The following is a 24,253-nucleotide window of genomic DNA, read 5'->3' as shown; positions in this document are numbered from 1 at the left end:
CAGTATGTCTCATCATCTTTTGACTGCTAGTATCAAGTGATTGGAGATCCAAGCAAGAACTAATTGCCTATTGACCCAGGAGTGAGGAATTTGTTTTCTTAATGTTGAGATATTTAAGGTTGTAGTCTCTGATCTTCTGCAATAAGTACTTAAATTTGTCTCCACTTTAAGCAAGCAACATTGTGTCATCTGCATAACAGATTGTTGAAGAGTTTTCTTCAGATCTTGAGACCTCATTCTTCTTCAGTCCACACAGTTCAGTTCTTGAATGATTTGCTCATCATATATATTGAATAGTTTTGGAGAAGGGATACAAACTTACACAAACCTTTCTTAATTTTAAACCACGCAGTGTTCTCTTGCTGTGTTCAGACAACAGCTCTTTGTCTAGGCATAGGTTTCATATGATCATAATTAAGTGTTCTAGGATCCTCATTCTTCTCAGTATCAGTCATAATTTGTTAAGATTCACCCAGTCAAAGACTTCAAATTGACCATGAAAGAATTTTGCTACAGAATCTCTCAATACCGCAACTCAAGGCTTAAATTTGTTTTCAATTCTTTCAGCTTGAGAAATGCCAAGCTATTTCTTTCTGTTTTAAACTCTCCAATTCCAGCTCTCTGCATATTTTATTTTAATACTCTGTTTTGTCTTCTTGAGATGCCCTTTGGGATCTTCTGTTCAGTTCCTCTTCCTTTTGTTTTGGCTTCTTGAAGCACTAGTTCAATTTTCAGAGTCTCTACTGACATCTGGTTCTGTTTTTTACCTTTGTCTTCTGACATTTTACTTTCTTCATGGATGATGTTGTTGTTACATGCCATCGAGTCACCTGTGATTCATAATGACCTTATGTAGAGAAGTTCAGAAGTTTGCCCTGTCCTGAGCCAGTCCCACTGATTCAGATACATCTACCTCCATTGCCCCAGATACTGTATCACTCTATCTCCTCAGGGTCTTCCTGTCCTGTATTGTTCTTTCACCCTCCTGAGCATGATTTCTTTCTCCAAGAACCAGTCCCTCGTGGCTATATGCCCAACATATGTGAGATGGCGATTCAAAATTTTAGCTTCCAGGGAGAAACTTGGTTTCACCCTTTCCACCTTTCCAACACCAACTTATTTGTTTTCTTGGTGAGCCATAGTATGTTCAAGACTCTTTTCCAGCACTACAGCTCAAAGGCATCAATTTTTCTATCATCCTTAGTCACTGCCGAGCTCTCTGATTCATAGCAAGTAATTGCAAAGACTCTGGCCTGGATCAAGCAAACCTTAGTCGCTAGACTGATATCATTGCTTTTTAGTACTCTGGAGAGGTCCCTGACAGCAGATTTTCCCAATGCAATTTGTCTCAATTTTTTGACTGCTGGTGCCCAGAGTGTTGATTGTGGAGCAAAACAAGCTATAATTGGTAACAGCCTCAGTCTCTTCCACATCTATCATGGTGCTGCCAGTTGGACTATGGTGAGACTTTGTTTTCATGATGTTGAGCTTCAATCCACATTGAAGACTAAAGTCCTTGACCTTCTACAGCAAATGCTTCAAGTCATCCTTGGTTTCAGCAAGCAAGGTTATGTCATCTGCATAATGTAGGCTGTTGATGAGTCTTCCTCCGAACCTGATGCCACATTCTTTCTCATAAAGCCTTACTTCCTGAATGATCTGTTCTTTATACGGATTTAAAAGATATGGTGATAGTGTGCATTCTTGATACTCCTTTTCTGATTTTGAACCACACAGTGTTTCTTTGCTCTGTTCTGAGGACTGTTTTCTGGTGCAAGGATAGGGTTTACATAAGCACAATCAAGTGTTTTAGGATTCCCATTCTTCTCAATGTTAGCTATAATTTATTATGACCCACACAACCATATGCCTTTGCATAGACAATGAAACACAGATAGACATTCCTCTGATGCACTCTGCTTTCAGCCAAGATTCTATTGACATTGGCCAAGATGTTCCTAGTGCAAGGCCTTTTCTAAACGCAGCTTGCACTTCTCTGTCAATGTCTTGTCCCAGTCCTTTCTGGTTAATCCTCAAGATCAGCAGAATCTTATTTGCATGTGATATTAGTGTTATTGTTTGATAAGGTCCACATTCTGTTGGACCATCTTTTTTTGGAATGGGAATCAATATGAATCTCTTCCAGTCACTTGGCCAAGTAGTTGTCCTCCTGTATTTACAGGGCTGCATCTGTTTGTTGAAATATGTCAGTGGGTATACCATCTATTCGTAGGGCCTTATATTTACCAATTCCTTCAGAGCAGCTTGAATTTCCTCCTTCATCACCATTGCCTATTGATCTTAACTTGTTTCATGAAATTCTTCTGTGTCAGCTTTTTTTGTTTTTGGTACATTGACTCTGTGTACTCCATCCACCTTCTTTTGATGCTTCCTGGATCATTTAATATTAAAGCATCCTTAAGTGTTGCAACACAAGACTTGTATTTGTTTTTCCATTCCTTCAGCTTAAGAATTACTGAGCAAGTTTACATCTATCTAGCTCTCTCTCTCAAAACAATTTTTTATTGTTGTTCTTATGTGCCACTGAATTGCTCATGACCTATAGTGACCCTATGTACAACAGCTCTGAACCCTCCCCATTACCCCAATCACTGAATCAATCTATTTCATAGAGGGTCTTCCTCTCTTGCGCTACCCCTTCACCATCCCAAGCATGATATCCCTCTCCAAGCATGGTCACTCTTTGCAACATGCCTAAAGTATGTCAGACAAAGCTTCAGAATCCTTACCTCCAAGGAGCGGCCTGGTTTCACCCTTTCTAGGATAAACCTGTTTGTTCTTCAGGCAGTCCATGGTATATTGAATACTCTTTTCTATCACCACAGGTCAAAGGCATCAGTTCTCTTTCTGTCTTCCCTAAACAATGTCCAGCTTTCTGATGCATAGCAAGTAATTATGAAGACCATAGCCTGGATCAGGCACACCTTATTCTCCAGACTGACATCATTGTTCTTCAGTATTCTGGAGAGGTCTCTGACAGTTCCTTTAATAACATGTTAACTGCAATAATAGAATTAAGCACATAGTCATTTATCATTTTTAGTGACAATTCTGCTTTGTCTCCTCATCTGACCCTTCTATTATTGAATGGATGCACTATTATTTTAATAGTGAAATAAAAGAGACTAAATTATTTTTTTTTTAGGTTTAAGAGAATTTTTTTAAATTTCCATTTATTCATTGTTGCACTTTTCTCCCTGCCAACCCCTTCCCCTCAGATTGCTTTTCTCTTTGAAAAGTAAAATAAAGTTCTTTCATTGTTGTACAATCCCTTACCCAAGTTGGCTCCACTATGCAGCCTTCATTCTGGACTTCTGTCATGACAATAACATCTAATTACATATCTCTTTTAAACAGTTCTCTCCCTCATTTGTGTCAATACAGTACACATAATTTATCCCGTCTTTCTCAGTCTCTCCCCAACCTCGATGTCAGTCTACTTTACAACAGTGGCACTATGCAGTATTTGTCCTTCTGTGACTGAGATATTTCACTCAGCATAACATCCTCCAGGGTCTCCCATTCTGTATACTATTACATGAGTTTCTTGTTTTTCAATGCAGCATAGTATTCCATTGTATGAATATACCACACATAATAATTTCTCATTCTATGACATTAAAATCAACTTAAGATAACATATAATTACTTTCTAATTGTATTATTTCATATATATATATATATATAGTGGAACTTCTCAAAATTCTTTTTTGTTTTCTGCTTAAATTCATTGTGAAGAAATCTCATAATTGTTAGCAGAGTAAATGTGTAAAAACTGTACAATTATCATGGAGACGACCACATTCAGCCTCCACAAACCGTCTAAGAAGGGGGGAAAGAATCACAATATGCAATATCAACAGTATAAAATTTATTCCCATGAGGTCAGATGTGTCGTCATGCTATGCACAGCTACTTCTACCCAGTCTTACATCGTCCTTTTCTCTCAAGGCTCTTGCTGTTCTGCTGCTGGGCCCACTAATCTATTACAAGGACAGATAAAACATTAACAACTTTAATTTAAAAAGAGTTTAAATTTTCTGGATTGGTGGAAGAGTCATCAACAGCCAGCGTTATGTAGATTACTCCACCCTGCTTGCTGGAAATGAGGAGGCTCTGAAGAGCTTGCTGCAGAAAGTCAAATACTGAAACCTTCAATATGGATTGAAGCTCAACACCAAGAAATCAAAGATTCTCACCATTGTGCCAATTAGCAGCATCAGTATGGATGGTGAAGAGATTGAGACAGCTAACAGTGTTAGTTTGCTTGGCTCCACAGTCAGTAAGTACTCTTGGTACCAGCAGCCAAGAAATCAAGAGATGAATTACATTGGGAAAATCAGCTGTCAGGGATCTATCCAGAGTACTGAAGAGCAACGACATCAGATTGGAGACTAAAGTGTGCCTGATCAGGGCTCTAGTCTAGTAATTCTGTGCTATTCATCAGACTGCTGAACAGTGACTAGGAATGATAGAATTGATGCTGTTGAGCTGTGGTGCTGGAGAAGAGTGTTGAATATAACATGGACTGTTAGGAGAACAAAGAGGTTTGTCCTGAAGAGGTTGAAGCCAAGCTGCTCCTTAGGGTCAAGGGTTCTGAAGCTTTGTTTGATGTACTTTGGGCACATTGCAAAGAGGGACCAGTCCTTGGAGAGGGACACCATGTTTGGGAGGGTGGAGGGACACTGCAGGAGAGGAAGATCCTCAATGAGATGGATTGATTCAGTGATTAGGGTAGTGGGAGTTGATGTGTCAGAGAAAATGAGGTTGGCACAGGATAGATCAGGGATTAGGGCTCTTGTACATATAGGGTCACTGTGCATCGCAAGTGACTCAACAGCACATAACAGCAACAATACAAGAAAAGAAAACTTTCATATCATCTAATGATATCAACATAGCTATTATAAGATTTCAAACACAAAGGTTCAAATATTTTAAAAGCTCTCAATTTGCATTAAATAGAAAAAAGGGTTTTTTTGATCTTAGGAAATATATATTTTAATCGTCAGGTGGAGAAGAAGAAGAAGAAATATCATAGGAAAATGTACAGATTGAAATACATGAAAGGTATTAGAAATTTGAAATATGAAAAATAAAGGAGAAAGTTCCAAGAAGTATAAAGAAGAATAAAAAAAGAAAAATCTATATTCTAATTATTTCATAAATATAACTGACTCTTTTAATTTGTAAATGATCTCTTTCCTATTTTTCATTAATTCACTTCCTATCTAATCCTATGAAACTAAATATAGATTTTATTTTGTAGTCATTTTCCAGGTGTAACCTGACCACAGTGTATTGTTAGTGCATTTACATCAACTATAACTCATAAAGATCCTGCAAACAGATTGGATCTTCACACTTCTTTATGCCATCCTTGAGATCATTTACATTCTTGATCCCACTGCTATAGTCACTGTGTCAGTCCACCTGGTTGAGGGTCTTTCTGGATTCACGGATTCTCTCCCTGTCCCAGCAGATGTCTTTTTTCCAAGAACTGACCCCTTCTTGGCAACATGCCCACAGCAGGTGAGACAAAACCTCACCATTTTTGCCTCTAAAGAGCATCCTGGTTTCTCTTCATGGAAAAGTCTTTTTTGGTTTGTGGCAGTCTCTGGGTTATTCAGTACTCTTGCCAACACCACAGTTCTATGGAATCAATAATTCTTCTGTTATTTATAGTCATTGCCCACTTTTCAGATGAATATGAAGCAAATTAAAATACTATGGCGTAGAACAGCCCACCTAAGTCTTTAAGCTGATATCTTTGCTCTTTAGTACTTTAGAGAACTTCTTGAACAGGGTATAGACTATTTGAAATGGAATGTTTATGGGTTAAAAAGTGTACACATATTGACAATTATGTATGGTTCAATCTGGGATCATCTCTTTGTTTGCCATGGTAATAGATTGTTATTGATTGCCTTCAAGTCGAGCATGACTCATAGCAACCCTGTGAACAAAAGGCCTGAAGCCCCTCTACAATTACTGACATAGATATTTTATGTTAAGCAAAATAAAGTGTGGTGACTAATGCAACTTATAAATGATGAAACCCTCTCTAGGATGAATCTGTTTGTTTTCTTGGCAGTCCATGGTACATTCAATACTCTTCTCCAGCACCACAGCTCAAAGGTGTCAATTCTCCTTCCATCCTCCCTAGTCATTGTCCAACTCTCTAATCCTAGAGAGGGTTAAACCAGGCTGCTCCTTGGAAGCAAGGATTCAGGGGCTTCGCCTGACATACTTTGGACATGTTGTGAGGAGAGACAGGTCCTTGGAGAAGAACATCATGCTTGGTAGGGTAGAGGGACAGTGCAGGAGGGGATTACCCTCTTATGAGGTGGATTGATTCAGTGACTGGGGTAATTGGGATGGGTGTGTCAGAGGCAATGAGATTGGCACAGGATAGAGCAGGGTTTTAGGGCTGTTGTACATAGGGTCGCTATGAGTCGCAAACGACTCAACGGCACATAACAACAAGAACAAATGATGAAACTAGAATTTAATCTTAAATGTCTGTTCTCAGTTTTGTACCATTTTTACTGAACTACTGTGGCCGAGGTGCTGCTGACCTAAAAGCCTCTGGTTCAAATCCACCGGTGGCTCCATGGAAGAACGATGAGCAGTCTCCTCTTATGTGATCTGTAGTCTCAGAAACCTACTGGAGGATTAGTTATTGAGTCCATTCCAACTTGATATTAATGATTTTGAGTTTGTTTTTATTTGACTGAATGAAATATGTGTGCTATATAGATTCTTGATGGCATGGAATAACACATTAACTGCAGTAATGAGATTAAGCACTGTAGAGATTGTGAAAATAGTGCAAGATCAGACAGAGTTTTCTTCTGTTGTATATGAGGTCCCTATAAGTCACAGTTAACTTGAAAGCACCCAACAATACATAGATTCAACAAGAACTATAGATACTAAGAATAATGTCATATTAACAGCTTTTTTAGTTCATGGAGCTCTGGTAGCTTAAATGTTTGTTTTTAGGGTGTGTGTGTGTGTGTGGGTGTGTGTGTGTGTGTGACAGAGAGAGAGAGAAATACAAAGTCAACTTTTATTTATTTTTTTGTTTTATTAGTTTCATTTGTATTTCTTTTTTATTTTTTAACTGAGATTTTTTAAATTTTTATGTTATTGTTTTTTACGTGTACCGTCAAATCAGATCTGACCGGTACAGGAGGAGATTGCCCCCTCCTTCTCCAGCAGAGCATCTGGTGGATTTGAACCACATACCTCTGGGATTGCAGTGCAGCGTCTTGCCACTAGGCTACCAGAGCTCCCTTTTAATTGAGATTTTAATGAAAGTTTATAAAGAACTTGGGTCTCCAATTGTTCATTGTTGCACATTTTCCTTCCTGTCCCCCTAACCCCCAGATTGTTTTTTTGTTTTGGAAAAAAGTTCTTTCATTGTTATACAGTTCCCCGCCCCAGATCACCCCAGTGCCCATCAACAAATGAATAGATAGAAGAGCTGTGGTATATTAACACAATGGAATACTATGTTGCATTGAAAAACAAGGAATTCATGTAATATTATTCAAAATGGGTGACTCTGGATTACATTATACTGAGTGAATTATCTCAGTCACAAAAGGACAAATACTGCATGGTGCCACTGTTGTAAAACAGGACTGACCTTGGGGTTGGGGAGACACTGAGGAAGATGAGTTCAATAATGTATACTGCATTGAAATAGATGAGGGAGAAAACTGTTTAAAAGGGATATGTGATTAGGTATTTTTGTCATGACAGGAGTGTAGAGTGAAGGCTACATGGTGGAGTGGACCTGGGGGAGGGTTTGTAAAACAATGAAAGAATTTTATTTTTCCAAGAGGGTAGTGTACTAAGAGGGAGGGTTGGGAAGAGAGAAAAGTGCAACAGTGAATGAATGGAAATCCAAAGTCTCTGTAAATTTTTACTGAAACTAATAATAAATTTAAATTGGAAAATAAAGTAACATTTAAAGAATCTTTCTCTTTCTCTTACCCATTTTTCTCATGAAACCAACTCACAAAATTTTCAAGGCTGTAAATCACATGAAAGGAGCTTACTCATCTTTTGTCAGCAGAGAGCAGAGAGGATTCAGAATGCCAGAAGGGCCTGGCCTTTGGGTTAGCAATGTAACTCCCTATGAACTAGGTCACCAAAACTCTCTGTAAAGAATTTGGAACACTAAAGTTGATCAATTTTTCATTCCATACTTTGCTTTACAGATCATTTAACTCTATTATTTACTTCTTAGGTACTGCTTTTTGTATAACTTAGTTTCACTAGTATATATAATTAGTTATTGTTGTTTACCATTGAGTTGGAACAAACCCATAGCTGACTCTCAGGTTTTCAGAGGTAGTAAATCATCCTCACTATAACAGCTTAATACATCATACATATCCTTGGTAAAATTCTTTTAAAAGAATATAAAATAACCAGTGCTTTAATTTTTCAAGGCAAGTGTTTTCAAATCTGTTTGAAAGAAACACACCAGAAAACCTTGTGGTTGATTGTTTCCAAACCCCAAATTGAACGCCTCCTGCTGCAGTAAAAGTAAATTTAGGTAGAAATTACCCACAAAACTACCAGCTATGGTCACTATGAAAACCAGATATATTGGCTGTAAGGACAACTCATAGATCTCCTGCTTCCATTTCTGGCCAGATTAAAGGGGACATTCCAACTTCAACTCTCATCCCTGCTGATTAGGGTGAGAGAATTTGTGTTATTTTAAAATCAGCAGCAGCTAGGACCTGGTTACTGAGAACGTACCCTGTAAAAGACCTTATTTTACAACTTGTGAGAAAAAATATATATACTATCATATCTCTAATGTCCTGGTATTTATTTTCCAAGGGTCCACCTGGTCCAGCAGGTTTTCCAGGTCCAGCAGGAAAAAGAGGTCCACGGGTGAGTAAATGGACTCCATTTCACATTTGCTATTAGAATAGTAATGTTCCAATTGCTTTTTCTAGTATTATACAATATGTGTTCCCATTGGAAATCTGCCTGGATCCTCAAGTTTTGTCTGTCTTTACTAATTCAGGAGAGGCTTAGGAGCACATGTCTCATTTATTAGATTATAAACAGCAATCTAAAGCAGTTTCTGTGAACTTACCCAAGAAAAATGATCAAGTATATAGATTAGTCACTGTTTTTGTGCTACTTGTAACATCATACTTACTTTAAAATGATTTCATCTGTAGTTGATTGTCCAAGGTGAGCTTTGTTTATTTTGGGTCATGAAGGGGAGTAGGTTGCCTTAAAATAGTATATTATTGGATTACACAGTGGAAAATATTGGAGTTCTTGACAAGGAGGGGAAAAAGAGGGGGGGGAGCATTGACCTTGAGGAAAAAAGATGCTTTAAGGATCAGTAGCAGTCTCTCACATTACATGTGTTTAATGATTTCTTGCTGTATTAGAATTAAACTCTTTCAAACATTAAAAATTAAGTTATTTTTTGGTGAGGTTTTCTTTAAAACCAACCAAAATTATTTATTCAACGAGCTGGAAAAGAAATAATGTTTATGTGTAGAGAGTCAAAATAAAAGAACCATTTCTATAATTTCCTAATCCATCTTTTTTATTATTTCATCACAAAGGAATATATTTTAAATAAGGAAAAACCAGCTTAGAATACTACTTAAGTTGTTTCCACTCCAATGAAACTCTTGCCAATATTGCCTTAATCTATGTTTGTATAGGGCCTTAGCTATTTAACATTTATTTCTTTAGAGTTGATATCCTATTACATTCCTCACATAGTCCCTTCTAAACTATGCCCATTTTCCTCTAGCCCTTCAACAATCCCCTTCCTCCTATTTTTCTGCAGGACTGATTTCAACGTTGCAGAATTTTCATTCTTTCTCCAATGCTATGGCCGTTTATATCCCATGACCGTTCGCCCTGACTCTCTCTATCCTTATGGTTCCACACTCTCCTTCCCTGATTTCTGTTTTTTTGTGCACTTATCTGTCCAATGTCTCTTCTCTTAAGGAAGAAGCAGCATTTTTTCTCATGGCTAATTATTCCATTGTGTTCCTAATTCCATGTTTATTCAGTTATCTAACTGAAATCATCTTGCAACTTTACACTTTGTTTTTCTTCCCTAGATTTATGGGATACAAACAAACCATCTTTTATTTTAAAAAAATCTAAAATGTCATTAGTATAATTTATTCCTACAATTGTTTTCTTGGATTACTCTTACGCCACTGCTCACCATTGTTGTTTTTGAGTGGCTTTGAGTCGAGTACAACTCATAGTAATCCTACGAACAAAAGACCTGAAGCCCCTCTACAACTACTGACACTCCTCAAAGTTCATAGAGTTTCCAGAGGCATGTTGTTTAGGAAGTGGATGCCACTCCTGCCCTTTGTAACATAGTAGTTAATATCTATTGTCCTTTAAGAATCCCTGATGGTACAATGATTTAGCAGTTGAGTGCCAACTGAAAGTTGGCAGTTTGAACCTATTATGGGGGGAGGGGAAGGAGAAAGAGCTATGACAACCTGGTACCATAAAGATTTCCAGTTCAATCCTGTGGGGCAGTCTGTCTACTCTGTCCTTCGGGATCATTATGAGTTAGAATTGACTTGATGGCAATGGATATAGAGTACTGCTCTTGCATCTACATCAGTAATTCACCCATTAATCCCCATGGCATCCACTTCCTAAACGACATGCCTCTGGAAACTCCATAAATCTTGAGAAACAATGATAGTTATAGAAAGGTTTCAAGGTCTTTTATTCATAGGGTTGATATGAGTCATGCTTGACTTAACAGCAATAAGAAAAACAAGATATATCATGAAATTAAGCTTTTTCACTTTAATTTTAATCTTACTAGATATCCCTCCAACATTTGCACTGATTACCACAAATTTCCTCAGAAATAAGGAACATAAAGCATTAACATAGTTTGTGGCATATAGGAGGTACTCAGTACATTGGAGAAAATATTGAATCCTATTCCTAGTAGTCAATTGAGATAAAATTAAAACATTCATTGAGTGGCTCTTATGTACTAAGTACTGCAGTTATAATAAAATTCACTTCCTTTTAAAGGAATTTAAAATCTTAGAAATAAATAGCATGATGTCATTTTGTTGTTGTTATGTGCCATCAACTCACCTGCAACTTATAACTCTGAAGCCTGCCTTTTTCTGAGCCAGTCTCATTGACTCCAACACACCTACTCCCATTTGCCCCAGGTACTGTGTCAATCTGTCTCATCCGGGGTCTTACTCTCCTGCACTGTCCCTCCACCTTTCTGAGCCTGATATTCTTCTTCAAAGATAGGTTACTTGTGGCCACATTTCCAAAGTATGTGAGATGGAGCTTCAAAATCCTTACCTTCAAGGGGAAACTTGGTTCCACCCTTTCCTATTTGTCTTCTTGGTGGTCTGTAGAAGTAAAATATTCAAATAACAGATAAGAATACTGTAAGAAATATCCCAAGGCCATATATGATTAACTAGCATGTGGATTGTACATGCGGTGATTTCTGTAGAAGGAGGTACAATGATTAAGAACTTCATTGTTAACTGAAAAGTTGGTGGTTCAAATTCACCAGCCATTCCATGAGAGAAAGATGGGGCAGTCTGCTTCCTTGAAGCCTTTCCAGCCTACAAAGTCAGGTGGGACAGTTATATTCTGTTCTACAGGATCACTGTAAGTCAGAATTTACTAATCACATTAAGTTTTTAATTCCTGTAGAAATCAATAGGAAAGAGAAATCACTTCATGCTGAGAAGCTGAGGATTTTAAAATGTAATGAAATTAGATTGAGTCTTGAAGAATGGTGATTTAAGTAGTTGTTGCAGAAATTATTAACAATTTGATTTTACCAATAAAAGCTGCTGGATCAAGTCAATTCAGAGGTACTCTGAAGGAAAGAAAAGCCTGACAATCTACTTTTGGAAAATCAGCCATTGAAAACCCTATGATCACACAAAATCACCATGAGTCAGAGTAGATTCAATGGCAACTACTTTTAGTTTATGAAGGAAAATGAAGTAAGTTTTTCAAATACACTCAATTGTTAGGTGGCGTCAAATTGCCTCCAACATCAAAATCCCAGCTACACAAAGGCATACATAATACATGTTTAGTGGGCAGTAACTAAACAATCTTACTGAGTTATTTTCAGTCCTTTCTTTCTACATAGCTTTTAGAAGTAGCACTAAACAATATGTTTGCTGCTGAAGATGGGTAAATAAAAGAAGGGAAAACCCTGAGGGTAGTGTTTTGAAGCAAAGGATAAAAACCACAATTTTACTCTATAATTAGCTAGCTACCTTTTCCAGGACTGAAACTTTTAAGATCTCAGAAAGATAAGGAAAGAAAGTTTCTCAGAAGGAACTTTGTAGAGATAAGGGGTAGTCATTTAATAAAATGATATAATATTTATCTGGTAGTGCTCGTGGCCTACTGGCAAGAAGCTGTACTGCAGTGCTGGAGGCAGGTGGTCATGGCTCTGGTTGCTTCATGAGAGAAGGATGAGCAATCTCCTACCGTGTCATTAACTACCTCTGAAAACCCACTGCAGGGTCAGCTAGGGTCGGTTCTGACTCCATGGTACACAACAACAAGAGCAATCTTTATCTTAGTAGAAGTCCTGTGGTTATTTACATTCAAATCTATAATAAGAGTAATTTGACTTCTTTTCTATTTTGAGGGCATACCAGGGCCACATGGAAAGCCTGGGTTACCTGGATTACCTGGTCCAAAGGTAAGTGATTATTTATTAGGATCATTTTTCCTGACATTCAAAAGAAAGTCCTTGCCAACAACAACCAACTTGAAGATCAGATGGGGATTTTAAGGGGCTCTAAGTTTGCAGGGTAGGAATAATTAAGAAACAGATAAGAATGATTGCAAAACTCAGAGAATACAATGAATGATTGTCACTAAATTGTACGTATGTAAACTGTTGAACTAATTGTTTTACTGTCTAAATAATATAACAATATGATCAATAAAATTGTTTTTAGAGGTCTTTATCCAGAGGGTACCTGTGTGGTACAAATGGTTAACTTAATTAGCTACCTCAAGACTGACAATTTAATACATGGGGCAAACAATAGGAATGTGCTGGCCATCTATCTCTATACACCATATAGCCAAGAACACACTACAGAGCAGTTCAGATCTGTAATACATGAAGTTTCTATAAATTGACTTGATAGAAATGGGTTTTGGATATTTATCCTTTTAAGACTCATTCAGGGAACTTAGGTATATTTGGTATAATGAAAAAATAAAGTAGCTGTATTTCTCCATGGCTCCAGTTATACCTGGCTTATAGTTCTGTTAATGGACACATCTCAAAACACCAAGGAAGGTAGAAAAAAGAAGAGGCAAATAATTATCTTTAATAAAATATTTGGTAGATAGATAGTTTGAGTGTTTATAACTATTCACCAATAGAATATTTTAGGAAATTCTAGTCACTGGCTCACTTACATGGAATTAGAACTGACTCATCACTTCCAGGGGGTTTATAGAGGTTATAAATCAACAGGAGGAAATTGTTCATCTTTCTCCAGTGGAGTAACTGTGGATTCAAACCACCTGCCTTTGGGTTGGCAGCACAACATCTTAGGCCACCAGAGTTACCTATGAATCTACATATTAGGGATATAAAAAGTGCATGTGGGGTATATTTCTAGCAGTGGACTAGCTGATTCATATAGAATGTCTATGTTCAGCTTTTTCAGGAAACACCAGCAGAAACACAAACACAAACAGAGATTTGTACATTGATGTTCATAGCAGCATTATTCACAATAGCACAACAATGGAACTAGCCAAATGCTTATCAACAAATGAATGGATTGAGAAATTGTGGTGCATTCACACAGTAGAATGCTATGTAGTACTCAGGAGCAATGATTGTATAAAATGCTATATAGTATGGAGGAGGCTAGAGAACATTATGCTGAATGATCTAACTCAGTCTAAGGACAAATGCAGTGTAAGACTATTATTTGGGGTGGGGGAAGATAACTAGTAAGATGCGGATCCTAAAGGGGAAAGTGGAGGTGGGAAGGGGGCCTGAGGTTAGGTAGGGAGAAATCACAAGGTTGCAGAGTTTAGTGGGTAGAGAGAGCGGTGAAGGAATTAGCATAGATCTATTGGGGACTGTAAAAGATGGGGTGATAGTGAGCATACATCAATAGTGATTAATTTTATAAAACACAGTTATGGGAATGATCATATGAAACAAAATATGAATGAAGGAATGTGTGAAAGGCAATGTATAAGAATTTTGCATGCAAACAAATGTAACAATTTTTTAAAAAGTTTCACTAGTTTCTCAAGCCACTAATTTGACATTTTAGGGACTTAATTGCTCTTCTGTTTCTAAGCCATCAAGTCAAGTACTATTAATAGTGACCCTATGAACAAGATAACCTGAACCTATCCTAATTCTGAACCATTGTTATGATTCCCTATACACTTGAGCCCCTTGCTGCAGATACTGCACCGATCCATCTCACTGATAGTCTTCCTCTCTTACAGAGACCCTTCATCTTTCCAAGCATAATGTCCCTCTTCTAGCAACATGCCCAAAGTATGTGATTCAAAGCTTCACCTTCTTTGCCTCCAAGGAGCACTTTGGCTGTACTTTCTCTCAGCTGCGTAACAAGTGATTGGAAACACTTGAATCGGGTGCACCTTTGTCTTTAACCTGACATCATTGTTCTTCAGGACTTTGGAGAAGTCCTTCATAGCAGAGTTTTCCAATGCTATATATCTCTGATCTCCTGATTGCTGGCACCAAGGATATTACTTGTGGATCCAAGCAAGATGAAATTGTTGACAATGTCAATCTTTTCTTAATCCATCATTATGTTGCCTATTGCGCTAGTTGTCAGGTTGTTAGGTGCCATCAAATCAAGGATGATTCACAGCAACCCTATGAACACCAGATCTAAACCTTGCTCTATTCTGCATCATCCTCACAATCTCCTTGTTACAGTCACTGTGTCAGTCCATTTTCCAGCGTCCTCATCTGTTTTTCTGATGCTATATCTTTCTCAAGATGATATCTTTTTCAAAGGAAACATGCCCAATGTATGAGACAAAGACTCAACATCTTTGCTTAATTGTTGTTATGTGCCATTGAGTTTCTTGAGATTCATACTGACCCTATGTACAAGAGCCCTAAATGCCATTCTATCCTGTGCCAACCTCTTCATCTCAAACACACTCATTCCCACCACTCCACTCACAGAATCGATCCATCTCATTGAGGGCTTTCCTCTCGAACGCCATCCCTCCACTCTGCCAAACATGATGTCCCTCTCCCAGGACCATTCCCTCTTTGCAACATGCCCAAAGTGTGTCAGACGAAGCTTCAGAATCCTCGACTCCAGGGAACATTCTGGCTTCACCCTCTCCTGGACAAGCCTGTTTGTTCTCCTAGCAGTCCATGGTCTATTCAACACTCTTCTCCAGCACCACAGCTCAAAGGGATCAATTCTCTTTCTATCATCCCTATTCATTGTCTAACTCTCTGATGCACAGCACGTATTTGCAAAGACTATAGCCTGGATCAGGCGCACCTTAGTCTCCAGCCCATCATTGCTCTTTGCTTAATACTAGTCTTTAAATAATGTTTTATTTAAACATGTTGGTGAATATATCCATCTGGCCAACAATGACCAAGATTTGTTTTAAGTTCACATACTTGTGTCAGGTATTGTATTTGCAACAGGCTTTAAAATGATCACTGTCTTCCAATTGCATCAAAGAAAGATTATCGAGTATTGTTATAATAATGACATAAGCCAGAATTAGGGTGGGCTTTACCGGGAGGAATGTGGCATCAGGGTTAGAGGAATACTCAACAACATCATACAGATAACACAAGCTTGCTTGCTGAAACTGAAGAGGACCTGAAGCACGTGCTGCAGAAGGCCAAGAACCATAGGCTTCAATATGGATGGAAGCTCAGCATCAAGAAAACAAGAAAACTCCAATTGACAGCATCATGGTGATTGGAGAAGAGATTGAGATTGTTAACAATTTTGGTTTGCTTAGATACACAATCAACAATCTTGGAATCAGCAGCCAGCAAATAAAAAAAATAACAAACAAACAAATTGCTTTTGGAAAATCTTCTATCAGGGACCCCTCCAGAGTGCCAAAGAGCAATGATGTCAGTCTAGAGACTTAAAATGCACCTGACCCAGTCCATGATTTCCACAGTTACTTGCTATACATCAGAAAGGTGGGTAATGACTAAGGATGACAGAAGGAAAACTGGAGCCTTTGTCTTGTGGTGCTGGAGAAAGTATTGAACATACCATGAACTGTCCAGAGAACTAACAAATCTGTCCTGGAAAGGGTGAAACCAAGTTGATCTTTAGAGGCAAGGATTTTGTAGCATTATCTCATATACTTTGGGTATGCTCCCAGGAGGGACCAGTCCTTGCAGAAGGACATCCTACTTGGAAGAGTAAAGTATAGAAGAGGAAGTTCCTGGAGGAGATGGACTGACACAATAACTTGGGTAATAGAAGTAGGTGTGTCAGGGACAGTGAGATAGGCTCAGCTTAGGGCAGAGTTCAAAGCTATTGTGAATAGGGTTACAATGAGTCAGTCATCACTGGCACATACCAACAATGGGGAGCTCTGGTTCTCCGTTGGTAAGGAGCTGCTCTGCCAACTCAAAGGCATTTGGTTTGAATCCACAAGTAGCTTTGCAGGAGAAAGATGGGCAATCTCTACAATTAACTGCTTTAAACCCACTGGAGCATCAGCTAAATTGGATTCTATTTCTAAAGGATCTACCTGTATATATGAAAAAAAAAATATGAAAGAAATCTCAAGTTTGTTTGGGATGAGGATGTCTTAGATGAAAAAGAAATTATAGCATATTACAGAAATTTTATACAAGCATAGCTTTATATGTTACCCTTCATATTTCAATAAATGTACATTACAAAAATTATTAAAACCTTTATAAAAATTATGAGGGTATGTAAGCATATTTTTCAAATTGTGACTATTTTCAAGGTTTTAATTATGAAAATAATATTTATAACCTTCAGTATGGAACTCAATATAAAGAAAAAACTTTTCACATCTGGATCAACAAACATCATAAGAAATGGATAAAGGATTGAAACTGTCAAAGATTTCCATTTTACTTTCAGTCACAATCAATGCCTATAGGAATAACAGTCAAAAAATAAATAACAGTCAAAAAATCAACTGATCACCTTAGTACTTTAAGGAGGTCCTTGATTCAGCTTTTTGAGGAAGCACCAAAATGTCTTTCAAAATGGTACCATTTTACAATCCCACCAGCAATATATGAGTTCCCATCTCACCACATCCTCTCCAACATTTATTACTTGCTGTTAAACTTTGCCACTGTTAACTGGAATAAGATAGTATCTCATTGTGGTTTTGATTTACATCTCTCTTCTTTCCAGTGATTTGTAGCATTTCTTCATATGTCTGTTGGCCATTTGAGTATCTTCTTCTGTGAAAATTATTTTTATGTCTTCTGTTCATTTTGTAATTTGGCTGTGAGCATTTTTCTTGTGGAGGCCCTAGATTATTTTGTAAATTTTTGTTATGAGACTCTTGTCTGAGATGTTACCAAATGTTTGTTCTCAGTCTGTAGGTTTTCTTTCCACCCTGTCGGAAAAACCTTTCGATGTGCACAGGGATTTAATCTTTAGAAGGCCCCATTCATCTATTCCACTACTTAGAATATACCCTGAGATATTAGAACTGAGAAACAAATGGAGACTTGTACACCAATGTTCATAACAGCTTTATTCACGATCGCAAGAACATGGAAACAGCTGAGATGTCCAACTACAATGGATTGAGAAATTATGATATATTCACACAATGGAATACATTCACACACTGTGCAGCATGCAGGAACAATAATTTTGTAAATTATTACCTAACTTGGGAGGGACTGGAGAGCATTATGCTGAGTGAACTAACTCAATCCCACAAGGACAAATTTTGTATAAAACCATTATTGCAGAATGAGTACAAGGATCCAAGGAGGGAGGCAGAAAGAGGAATGAGCATTTGCCACGGAGCAGATTAATTATGGGATTGTACAAATTTATGGAGGAGTGTGAGGGAAACTGGAAGAATATGGTGTGAAAAAAATGTATTCAAATTTTGTAAATAAACTAGTATAATGATGATTAAGATGATGATGATGATGATAAAGAGGTCCTTGATAGTAGACTTTTCCCAATGCAGTTTGTCTTGATTTCCTGACTGCTGCTATGCTGGAGGTTGACTGTGGATCCAAATAAAAGGAAAGTCAAGCTGTTCTCCTTTATCATGATGCTGACTATTAGTCCACCTGGGATGATTTTGTTTTCTTGGTGTTAAAATGTAATCCGTATTGAAGACTGTACTCTTTTCTCTTCCTTAGTAAGTGCTTCAAGTCTTCTACATTCTGCAAGTAAGCGTGTGTCATCTGTATGATGCAGGATGCTGATGAGTCTTTCTCAAATTTTGGTGATATATCCTTCTACACATAGTGTGGATTCTTTACTAAGCAAACAAACTCAATAGGTATGATGAAAGGGTGCAACCCTGAGATAGACCATTTTTTATTTTAACTCATACAGTATTGACTTTGTTCTGCTCAAATCACTGCTTCTTGCTTCATGTGTGGATTCATCATGAGCCCACTTAAGTGTTCTGGAATTCTTATGTTTTGCAATGTAATCCATAGTTTATTCTGATCCACTAGCCAAATGTCTTTACGTAGTCAATAAAAAATAAGTAAAAATTTTTCTGAAATTCTATACCAATTAAATGGTGAATTCATCACCTTTGATTTCTACTGGTTTGATATTATAATTTTCTTTTTGATGGCTAGATTTATTTCCGTTTTATTCTCTAAGAGTTCACTAATTAAAGGATATGTTACTTTACCTCTAAGGCCTAACCTTCCCTGCATTCCAGCAGAAAGGTATTTACCAAGGAATTTGCTCCATTTTTTAAAGTAAATTTCTGAATTACTTGTAAGTAATTTAAATTAAAAATAAGACACTTTACCAGATGCTCTGCTGGAGAAGGAGGGACAATATCCTCCTGTACCAGTCAAATCTGATTTGATGGTACATATACAAAAAAGAATAAGATTTTTTTAAAAACCAGAAAACAACAAAAAGTAAGACACACAGCCTTAATCCTCAGAGCTGTCTTCTTGGATCTTCTGAAACATTACTCATTTTCTTTTTCTCTTCTGAGATCCCATGTGGACGACACATCCTATGAATGCCCCTTAAGTAGCTACACGTGTGCTAAACTAGTTGTGTTCTCCCAAACTTGCTTTCCTAGTTTCTTCCAAGAATGAATGCACATTGACGATTCCCTTACTGGTTTAGCCTTGCTCGCACAACTACATACAGATCGAGCAGGTGATAATTATCCTCTTAAACTAAGTGTTGTGTATTGTTAGCATTTTTCTTCAGCACATATAATTCTTACTTTTATTATGTTTAGGGCTGTTTGTGTACAGTTATAAAATAGCTGCTTCCCTTCCTTCTTAGTGATATCTCTGGTCAGGTGTCCTGGATCCTTGAAGTTCTGCTTCCCTAGTTACTAGGGGCTTTTTCCTAATAAAATAAAGCTAATGTCTTTTTTTTTTTAAAAAAAAAAATAGTGAGTTTTCGAATTACTTGTCCTGTGGTAGACAGTAGTTTAAATTTATGCTTAAATTTACTAGACTTCTACTTAGTGCTTTCAGCTTAACTCTGGCATGTTTCCAACCAAGCACATGTCAAGATCAAGCAATGATTCATCCTTTTGAGGACTTTGCCCTTCAGTTTCCAGTCTACCGTTCAGAGTCCCATATTCTATCCTCCAAAACCTTCAGCCAAAAGGTCTATGCTTCCTAGCTTGAATTTTAGCGGCTCTACACGGACTCAGGAAGAAAAATGTGCTACATAAAAGTGCGTCAGATCAAATATGTATATCTTCTTGCAAGGGATAAATCCCTTCTAGAGTGTCCTATTTCTGATTGTTTTCTTATGTGTTCATACAGTTGCTGCCTGTATTTTTTCCAAACTATAATTACCATCTAAAGGAAGATGTCATTATCAGAACCAGAATATCAAAGAATTCATATTTATCATTGCAGCGTACTATAGGCCATGCCACCATAACTTCTTGAATATGCTTGAGTATGTACATTCTTGAATATGCTAATTTTGAGATGACTTGATATACTAGTGGAAATATAAAAAGATGTGTGCTCTGAGGTCTCTGAGAGATAACATAGCTGAAATTAAACATTTGAATCATCACTGCACATAGGAATTTAGAATGATGTTCTCACTTAGGGATGATTCTATATTGGGAAGCGTTCAAGTGTTTTTATTTGGGCTCTCCAAAGTTTATTAGAAAGGAAAAGAGAAATAAGAGAGGAAATTGAGAATGAATAACCAGTGAAATGTTTTAGCGGTTAAAAAAATATGATAAGGCCATTCAAGGTATAATGAATAGAGAGAAAGTGTTCTCATTAACACAGATAGCTTTCTAAGACTTTTGTTTCTAAAAGAGAAGAGACAGAATAGTGGGGCAGAGAAAGGAATGTGTGTTCAAAGAAAATAATTTGTAAAGGTGGAAGAAATACCAGCCTGTGTACTTGATAACATAAATCATACTGAAAAGACATAAAAACTGTAACAAATCAAGAAGGAAAGTACATTTGTGATAACATGGTAAGGGAGAATGGTAAGGTTGACAATTTTTTTAAAATAAAATTTTTATTTTATAATGGTTGACTTAGAAAGTTCGGAGATATTGTTTTTCACACTGGGTCTCTCCTTTTCCCTTTATTCATCCCTCCCTCTACCCACTAAGTTTTATGACCCTATGATTACCCCTCCACCTATCCTCACCCTTCTGCTCCTCCCCTCCCCTCTCCTCCCCTCCCCTCCCCTCCCTTTGGATCCTCATACACATTTTAATAGTTATCTTTCAATTTCTACAATAATGGTCTTCTACAGTGTTTGTCCTTATGGGGCTGAGTTAGTTCACTTAGCCTAATGTTCTCCAGAATCTCTCAAGGTAGGTAGTGATTTTTAAAATCATTACTCCTGCATGCTACATAGTATTCCATCATGTGAATGTACCAGAATTTCTTAATCTGTTTGTGGTTGGACATTTAGGCTGTTTCCATGTTCTTGCCATGGTGAATAATGCTGCTATGAACATTAGTGTACAAATCTCTGTTTGTGCCTCAGTTCTCATTTTCTCAGGGTATATTCCAAGCAATGGAATAGCTGGGTCTCATTTGATTCCTATCCCCAGCTTTTTGAGGAAATGCCAAACTGCCTTCCAGAGTAGTGGTAGCATTTTACAATACCACCAATAGTATATAAGAGCCCAGTGGCAAGACGCTGTGCTGCAATCCTGAAGACATGCAGTTCAAGGCTACCAGCTGCTTTGCGGGAAAAGAATGGGCAATCTCCTCCCGTATGATTAATTGTGTCTGAAAACCAGGTGGAGGGTCTGCTATGGGTCGGTTTTGACTTGACAGCAAATGTTGCAGACTGAGGGTAAAGCAATTTTATAGTTATTAATAATAAGACAGACAGTCATGAATGAGATAGAACAGAGAGCATAAAACAGGGGGCCAGCAGTTCTCTGCTGAAGGGCCTCAGGCCACACCTCTCTGTGTATTTATTGGTAATCAGGGGAAACAAATCATAAAAAGAATTCCTTGTAGATTAAACCAAATTTTTCTCTATTGTCAACCTAATGCTTTAGCTCAGGAGGTATTTCACACTTAGTAACACTCCCTCTGTAGGGTGACCCTAGCTGTCTCTTGTCTGCAGGGAACAAATGTTCACTTTCTGTGATCTGTCAAAAGAGAAATCCTAACTTATAAATTTGTGATCATATAATATTTGATATGAAGTTTGGCTTCCCATAGGTAAACAATAACACACAATCTCTCCAAATCCTCTCCAACATTTAATACTTGCAGTCCTGTTAAACTTTGCCACTGCTACTGGGAGAGATGGTATCTCACTGTGGTTTTTATTTGCATCTCTCTAATTGTCATTGCTTTTGAGCATTTCTTCATGTGTCTGTCAGCCATCCAAATATATTCCTCTGTGAAGTCTTTCCATGTCTTTTGCCCATTTTGTAATTATGTGATCAGTCTTTTTCATGTGGAAGCCCTTGTAGGCCTCTGAATTTTTTATATGGCACCCTTGTCTGAAATGGTATTACTAAATAATTTTTCCTAGTCAGGAGGTTTCCTTTTTACTCTATTAAAAATGTTTTTGATGTGCACAGGGATTTAATCTTTAGGAGGTCTCATTCATCAATTTTATCTTCTCCAGATTGTACATTTCTGGGTGTATTTGGCAGTCTCTTTATACCCTAGTCTAGGACATCACAGCTTGATTCCAGTTTTTCTATCATGAACTTTATGGTTTTGGCCTTTATTCCAAGGTCTGTGATCCTCCTGGAGTTGACTTTTTTGTAAAATGTGAGATGTGAATCCTGTTTTAGCGTTCTAAAGGTAGCAGTCCAGTCTTGCCAGGACCATTTGTTGAAGAGGTTATCATTTCCTCGTTTGATAGTTTTGATTTCCTTGTCAAATATTAGTTGACCATACATACTTGGATCTGTTTCTCGGGTTTCAATTCTGTTCCATAAGTCTATGTGCCCATCGTTGTACCAGTACAATGTTATTTTGGTTATTATTGCTGTGTAGTAGGTTTTGAAGTCAAGGAGTGATATGCCTTCCACTTAATTTTGTTTTTCAGAAGTTCTTTGCTTATTCTGGGTCTCTTTTCTCTCCAAATAAACTTTACAAAGTCCCTTCGATCTCCTTGGAAAATTAATTTGGTAACTGTTTTGGGACTGTCTTGAACGTATAGATTGCTTTTGGAAGGAATGTCATTTTCACAATATTGAGTCTTGCTATTACAATATAGAGTTCATGGATATGAACAGGGCACATTTTTTCCATTTATTTTGGTCTTTTATTGTGTCTTGCCAAAAGGTTTGTAGGTTTCTTTATAGAGGTATTTTTTGTCTCTAGTTAGATTCACTCCCAAACATCTTAATTTATATTTGGCTATTGTGAATGATATTGCTTTCATGTTTTCTTTTTCTCAGTTCTCCTTGATTTTTGGATATTGATTTTATATCAGGCCACTCTACTAAATTGGTCTACTACCTCTGGCAATTGTTTTGTTTAGTCCTTGGAGTTTTCTGTCTATACTATCATACTATCTGCATATAGTGACAATTTAACTATCTCTTGACAAATCTGGATGCTTTTTATTTCCTTCTTTTGTTGTACTGCCCTAGCAAGTACTTCCAATCCCAATACAATATTGAATAGAAGTGGTTATGGCGGACTTCTTTATCTGGTCCCAATTTCTAAAAAAATCGCATTTAGTCTTTCTCCATTGAGAATGATATTGATTCTTGGTTTCATATAAATACTTTTCACTATGTTAAGGAAATTCCCTTCTATTCCAATTTTTCTGAGTGTCTTTATCAGGAAGGGGTGTTGTATTTTGCCAAATGTCATTTCTGCATCAATTGCTAAGATCATATGGTTCTTGTTATTTACTTTATTAATATGGTGAATTACCTTGATTGTTTTTCTTATGTTGAACCATCCTTGCATACCTGTTACAAATCACACTTGATCATGATGAATTATTATTTTGATGTGCTTTGGAATTCTATTTGTTAGGATTTTGATAAGAATTTTTGCAACTATATTGATAAAATATATTGGTCTGTAGTTTTCTTAGTAATAATATCTTTAATAATATCTTTACCTGGTTTTGATATTAGGGTTATTCTTGCTTCAAAAAATTATTCTGGGAGTGTTCCTTCTTTTTATATATTTTTAAATACTTTAAGTAGAATTGGTGATATATTTTCTCTGAATATTTGGTAGAATTTAGCTGTGAAACCTTCTAGTCCAGGACTTTTCATATAGGGAAGTTGTTTTCTGACCTGTTCGAACTTCTTCATCTGAGATGGATCTGTTAAAGCTTTCTATATCTGTCTAGGAAAATCTCAATAGGACATGAAATCAAGAAATTTGTATATTTCATCTAGGTTTTTTAATTTATCAGAATATAAATTTTCATGGTATTCTGATATTATCTCTTTAATTTCATCTGTTTCTGTTGCGATGTCACCTCTGTCATTTCTTAATTGGGTTATCTGT

At 37.1% G+C, this 24,253-nt stretch overlaps 1 protein-coding gene across 1 annotated transcript in view; it reads left to right on the top strand.

The window, feature by feature from the left end:
* The window catches only part of COL24A1 (collagen, type XXIV, alpha 1), a 548,498-nt gene that overhangs the window by 65,785 nt on the left and 458,460 nt on the right, over window positions 1–24,253 (top strand). The window contains exons 4-5 of the mRNA XM_006898370.1: window positions 8,887–8,940; window positions 12,713–12,766. Of these exons, the coding sequence (XP_006898432.1) occupies window positions 8,887–8,940; window positions 12,713–12,766 (108 nt within the window). The remainder of the gene's footprint in view (window positions 1–8,886; window positions 8,941–12,712; window positions 12,767–24,253) is intronic.

Source organism: Elephantulus edwardii, unplaced genomic scaffold, assembly GCF_000299155.1.
Source record: "Elephantulus edwardii isolate Elephantulus edwardi_28Jun2011 unplaced genomic scaffold, EleEdw1.0 scaffold00227, whole genome shotgun sequence".
In the NCBI taxonomy this organism is placed as follows: Eukaryota; Metazoa; Chordata; class Mammalia; order Macroscelidea; family Macroscelididae; genus Elephantulus; species Elephantulus edwardii.
This window is presented reverse-complemented; position numbering and strand designations above follow the sequence as displayed.